Here is a 5,641-nt window from a genome sequence, read left to right as displayed (position 1 = left end):
GGGGTGTGAATCAGTGTACTGGGAGCTGCTGCAGGCACCTGGAGGTGGGCAGGATTCATGCAACTGGGCCCGTTTTCCCACAGCAAACCGCTGGAGGCTGGTGAGCACTGCCAGGGTCAGCAAGGGAGGAAACCTTCCCAGCTCTCTGCATAGAGGCACCTCGGGTGGGACTGTTTTCCGTGGGTTGTTCCAGCTCTCTGCCAAAGCGGTGAAACCCTCACCTGAGGGTGAAACCAATGAGTGAAACAGACGAGCCCTTGGGCCAGCAGCTCCCAAAGGCCACAGGGGAGCTGGCTGTGCAGGGAAGGCCATGTTTGAGGGGCCAGGGGTGAGTGACCTGCCTGCTCTGCCCACCCTGCCCTCTGTCTGGGGCACAGAGCAGAGGTGTCCTGTTTCCAGGCCAGGCCCCGCTGACGCTGTCTGTAAACTGGCTGGGAGATAAATATGCAAGGTGCAGTCATGCTGGTTAAGCTCCCAGCTGGTGGGTGAAGGGGGAGGAACTCTCCTTTTTCCAGGGAGCTCCACTGTCATCTGTCATGGGAGACTGTCCCAGGCCTGCTCCTGCTTCTCCCCTTTCTTCCTTCTTAGGGCGTTACTGTCTCCTGTTCTGGCCCTGTTACATGGGACACTGTTTGACTGAAATAGCTGTCACTCCAGGCTGCCCCAGCTGACCCTGGAGGCTCAATTTTGCACATCCAGGCCTCCTCATGTCCTTGCCCTCAGCTGTGCCTCTGGGTGTTGTTAGTGCCAGCAGCTCTTCTGGGCCTGTGTTGCTATAGTGGGAGCCATGAGCATGACAATTGCTTTCCAGGTTTTTAATACGTGCCACATACAGAAGACTTGTAGAAGGTTGTATCTTGGGAGCTCTGACAGGCCCATGCTTTTGGCAGTAAGCATTGTGACAGCTGTGATGAGGTAGGTTTCCTCACTGAGCACTGTGTGGGGCTTCCCATAACCATCACAGTGGAGGTCATGTGTGGGCACTGGCCCTGGGGCAAAGAGCAGATCCTGATGCTGTTGGGCCTTCTCCACCTGCTCCTCCTGCCATGCTCGCTGTCTCCTCTCTCTAGGCTACTACTTCCTTGCCAGAGAGTTTGACCACAGAGAGTCGCCAAGATAGCTGGGCCAGGAAGAAAACGTCGCACCCCTGACCCAGACTCCATTACTGACCCCGGCGGGCCGTTTGTGTCCTCCAAACGGCTGAAAATGTCCAGCAGCACCAATGCCCCTGGCCAGAGGAGAGTGTCTCGGGGCTTGGATGATGCCACCAACAAGAAGAAGCAGAAGGATCGAGCCAACCAGGAGAGCAAGGAAGGTGAGAGCCCCTTGGCAGTGCTGTGGTGAGCAGGCCCATGGTGTCTCGGCCCTGCAGCCTGGAATCCTCACAGCCATCTGCTGCAGGATAAGCAGATTTGACTAATCGCTTCCCGCAGCTTATGGTAACCCGTATGATGTGGGATCCTCTTCGACACAGTGTCCTCTCTGGACCTGTAACCTCCTTCCTTTGGGTGCTACTTAGCTCCAGTGATGCGAGGAAGATCGGGCCTGTGGCCTTATTAGCTGAAGTCTGGAGTTGGCCTCCGTGGTTGTTTCTAACCTCTGCATTTGACTGGGTGTGAGTTGCCTCGATGCAGAGGGAGTGGGATTGAAGCTTATGGGTGCTCTGCAGCTGGAGGCAGAGCTGCTTTCCCATCTGTTTTCTGAGGCCAGATGTTGTGAGGCTCCAGGTGTGCAGGGCCTGAGGGTGGGGCTGGTGCTTCAGCTTCTGAGTCAGGGCAAGGTGTGGCTCAAGTGAAATAGTTGCTGTTAGTAATTCCTTCTGTAGCTGCCATGTATCCGATGTCAAAAACTATGCTTCAGGTGCAGGGAGTGCCTGGAGGCAGGATGCAGGCAAGACTTCCTGTGTCCCTGGCAAGCTATTTGGCTTCTGTGCCTGCTCCGTTATGACTGGTATAACCTCAAAATCACAGGGTGTTTTATAGGCCAAGGTAAATGAGTGCATGCAGAGGTCTGTGCTGCAGCTGCTGAGTGCAGCCCCTGATGCGAAATCCCACGGTGCAGAGGGCAGCATTGCACTTTCTCTCATGTGGAAGGTGTGCTGTACCTCTGGTGAGGCCTGACACTCTGCACCTTCCGATGCTGGGGGCTCCTTGGGGGCTGCTGTGCTCTATCTGTCCCCTCTGTGCAGAGGTGGTGAGGGGCTGGAGCAAGCTGTAGATCCTCCAGGCAATGTTGCTGCTGTGCTTCTCACACTGCCAGCCCCACCCGCACCGTTGCACCAATGACTCTGGTGGTCAGCAGAGGTTTCCTACTGGTATGTAGTCAGTCAAGGGAGGCAGTGACAGCCCTATGAGCACTCTGGGATGGAGACCACAGCTCCTGTTGCCACTGTTTCTCTGCTCCAGGATGAGCTAATGTTGCTTTGATTCTCTTGTCTGGCAGAGCTCACTGTGCTGTCCTGCAGGCCCTGAGACGCTTTTGGCTGTTAGAGGTTCTCCTGTGGGGAGAAGGGATTAAGTGTCAGGTCAGTTTGGTTCCCCAGCCTGATCTGGAAGGAGGTTTTGGCCGTGGACACTGGCAGCTTGTGCAGGAATGGAAATGTTAAAGTGCAGCTGGGTCACGTGGTTATCTGGTTACAGCAGAATTGGTTTCAGCATGACCAAACACAAGGTTCCTTCTGTCGGATCAAGGCAGGACTCCTCTGTATGGCTGGACACTGTGGCCTGGTGCGCCAAGCTGGGCCACACAGCCTGGTTACCACAAGCTCCACAATGAGATGTGCCTCAAGGCAGTGTTGCCTGCGTAGTGCAGTATTGTTGTGTTGTTCCACTTTGTTGCTGGTTAGCCTGGGATATGGTGGTGTGGCCCAGAGCAGCTGTCCTGGGGTTGACTTGCTGTGGTGCTGCAGGCAGGGCTCTGGGGAAGGAGAGGTGTGAGGAAGTAGAGGGAGATGAGCAGCACATGCAGGACAAAAGGCCTGGACACAGAGACAGGGGAGAAGGAAGTGATGTGTGAAATTTTGGGCATCAGCGAGCTGCCTCATGCTCTGAGGTGACAGAATGACAGACCTGCCTGCGCTCTGCTTCTCTGCCCACCAGTGTCTCGCCCTGAGCTCAAGCAGGCTGAGACTGCCCAGGAGAAGGACACAGAGGATGGTAAGTTGAGGTGTGTGCCAGCTGTCAGTGCATGGCCATGGAGTGCCCTTGTCGAGGGATCTGAAGCTCTCACCTTGTCATTGTCCTGTGCTCCAGCATTGACCCGAGCTAACCTGAGCACTCCCTTGCCTCAGCATTTATCTTAACAGGATGCCACCTTCCCAGGGGTGGAGAAGGGTGCACATGGCTGGGAAGGGCTATCTGCGAGGAAGAGACACTGGGCATGTGGCAGGCTGCTTCCAACTCAGGTGTCACAGTGCCACTGTGCACAGCCCTGGGGCATCTCACTGCCTACAGTTGGGCTGGGAAGATCCCAAGCTGTGTCACCCTGCAGGCAGCGTGGGCTGGTTTCTGTCTTGGTCCAGGCCTGCTTTGAGGACAGAGTAGGATATCCTCATGCCACAAAGGGTGGAACAAACCTGTTTGAAGTCAAGGTGATTGAAACCACCTTTTTACCTTGAAGACTTCAGGGCCACACCTGAAGCCTGGCAGGCACACAGTGGCAGTTCTGCCTGCAGCAAAGTGTCACTGCTGCAGTGTTTCCTCCCCAGGTGCTGCGTACTTGCCCAGCTGGCCAGGCTGCCCATGCGTTAGCCATGCTCACCTGGCAGGGGTACAGTGCTTTGGTGGTTGCAGCCAGGCTACTTGGTTTGCATATGCAAAGAGGAAGTGGCAATTTCTGATTGTGGTTAGAGTCCACTTGAATCCCCCAGAGTAATTCTGTGGCTTCCTTGTTCCTTGGGAAAGCAGTAATTGCTTTGTCGTTGGCAGGAGCCACCCCTTCTTCCCAGCTGCCTCTGTTGCATATGGCGATGCCAAGAGCAGCACTAGTGCTGCCTTTCTGATCTCTCTGGTTCCCAGCAAGATTCATCTGCCCTGCCACAACATGTGCTCTTGTTTGTGGCCTGTCTGACGAGAGCAGGTCCTGTTTAACTGGCATGATCTGTCTCCTGCACTGACCTCCTTAACTGAGTGTGTGTTCAGGCTCACATTCCCCAGCCAAGGAGTGGGCACTTCAGGCTCATGCCCCAGCAAGTGGGTGACACTTTCCTTCCCTCTTCCTAGAGCTGCTGCTGGACTGGAAGCAGAATGCTGATGAGATCATCGTCAAGCTGAACTTGGGCAGTGGAGCTCTGAAGGTGGAAGATGTAGATGCTGCTTTCAGCGACACAGACTGTGTGGTCAAACTGCCAGGTATGGGAATGGAACGACTGCTGCAGGCATTTTTCCACGGGGGCTTGGCACAGTTCTGGGCTGGGCATGGGACTGATCCAGGCAGGCATGAAACCTTTCCTCAAGAGGCAGTGCCCTGCTGTCAGCCGGCACAGCCTCAGCCAACAGACAAGGCTGATAGGAGAGCAGTGTAAAAGAAGGGTGTAGAGCTGGGGAGGGCAGGAACTGGTCTCTGTGCCAAGTGAACAAGTGCCCACCGGTGCGTCTCTGTCCCCTGCTTTCTGGGATGACTGAGTCAGCCTTGGGTATGCTTTGGAAAAGTGACTGTGCCCCTGGGGGCAGGGAGGCCCAGGGCCTTCCTTCTGGGAAGGAGGCCAGCCAGATGTACAAAGCAAATTCAGGGAAGCTGGCTGGAGCCCTGGAAGGCTCCTGGGGTATGATGGCAGCCTGCCTGTGACTTCCTTGGCTGTGAACGAGTGTTCCCTTCATCCTGGGGGCAGGTGAGAGGGGGCTGCGGGTTAGATGACAGCTTCCTGGAGCACTGCCTGAGGTACTGGTTCCCCTCTGCTTACAGACGGGCGCCAGTGGAGCTGTCAATTCTATGAGGAGATTGAGGGCTCCTGCAGCAAGGTCCAGTGCAAGAAGGGCAACTTTCTACAGCTTGTGCTTCAGAAGAAGATCCCACTCCACACCTGGTCTTCACTTCTGGTGAGGAGGGGAGGATCTACCTTTTCAGGGAGTTTTTGGAGCCCTGGGGAGATGGGGTGAGCTCTGAGCTCATTGCTCTTGAGCTGCCCGGGAAGAAATGTGGGACACATATTGCATGAGCCAGCTGTCTCTCCCTGGGAGCAGTGTCATGGTACTCCTGTTTCTGCCTGCCACGTAGTCTTCAGGTTCTGGAGCAGAGTTCTCTGGGAAGGGGGAGTGAGGGCAAGGGGCTGGCAGAGAGTATGAAAGGTGCTGCTGCCTGAATAGTTTCTCACTGTGCTGCATGACTATTGACAGAAGAGAAGGAAAGACGGATCCAAAGAGCTGGCCAAAGGGACTGCATGCTGGGAGAACGGGAAAGAGAAGGCTGCTTCTGCAGACCTGACCCCTGAAGAGCCAAGGGCTGAAGGCACAGAGCTGCCAAGATCCCGGCGGGAGCCCTCCAACCCCAAGCGTGCTCCAGGAAGAGGCGAGGTCCTGGGAGGGAAAAGCCCAGCCAGCCCAGGGACACAGAGCGGCCCCAGCGCCAAGCGGGCAGTGTACCTCAAAGTGGCTCCCACTGAGGAGGAGCCGAATGCTAGAGTCAGTGGGAGCACAGAGCCCAG

The 5,641-nt window shown here is 55.9% G+C and overlaps 1 protein-coding gene across 1 annotated transcript in view; it reads left to right on the top strand.

Annotated features, from left to right (window-relative positions):
• Positions 1–1,206: 1,206 nt before the first annotated feature.
• USP19 (ubiquitin specific peptidase 19) overlaps positions 1,207–5,641 on the top strand; it is a gene marked incomplete at its 3' end in the record, with an annotated part of 15,191 nt that continues 10,756 nt past the window's right edge. The window contains 5 exon segments of the mRNA XM_009085023.1: positions 1,207–1,315; positions 4,221–4,349; positions 4,903–5,036; positions 5,334–5,637; positions 5,640–5,641. The exon segment at positions 5,640–5,641 is cut by the window's right edge and continues 87 nt beyond it. Coding sequence (XP_009083271.1) covers positions 1,207–1,315; positions 4,221–4,349; positions 4,903–5,036; positions 5,334–5,637; positions 5,640–5,641 — 678 coding nt within the window.

The sequence above is a fragment of the Acanthisitta chloris genome, unplaced genomic scaffold (genome assembly GCF_000695815.1).
Source record: "Acanthisitta chloris isolate BGI_N310 unplaced genomic scaffold, ASM69581v1 scaffold31291, whole genome shotgun sequence".
NCBI lineage: Eukaryota > Metazoa > Chordata > Aves > Passeriformes > Acanthisittidae > Acanthisitta > Acanthisitta chloris.
Note: the sequence above shows the minus strand (reverse complement) of the source record. Positions and strands in the feature narration are given on the sequence as shown.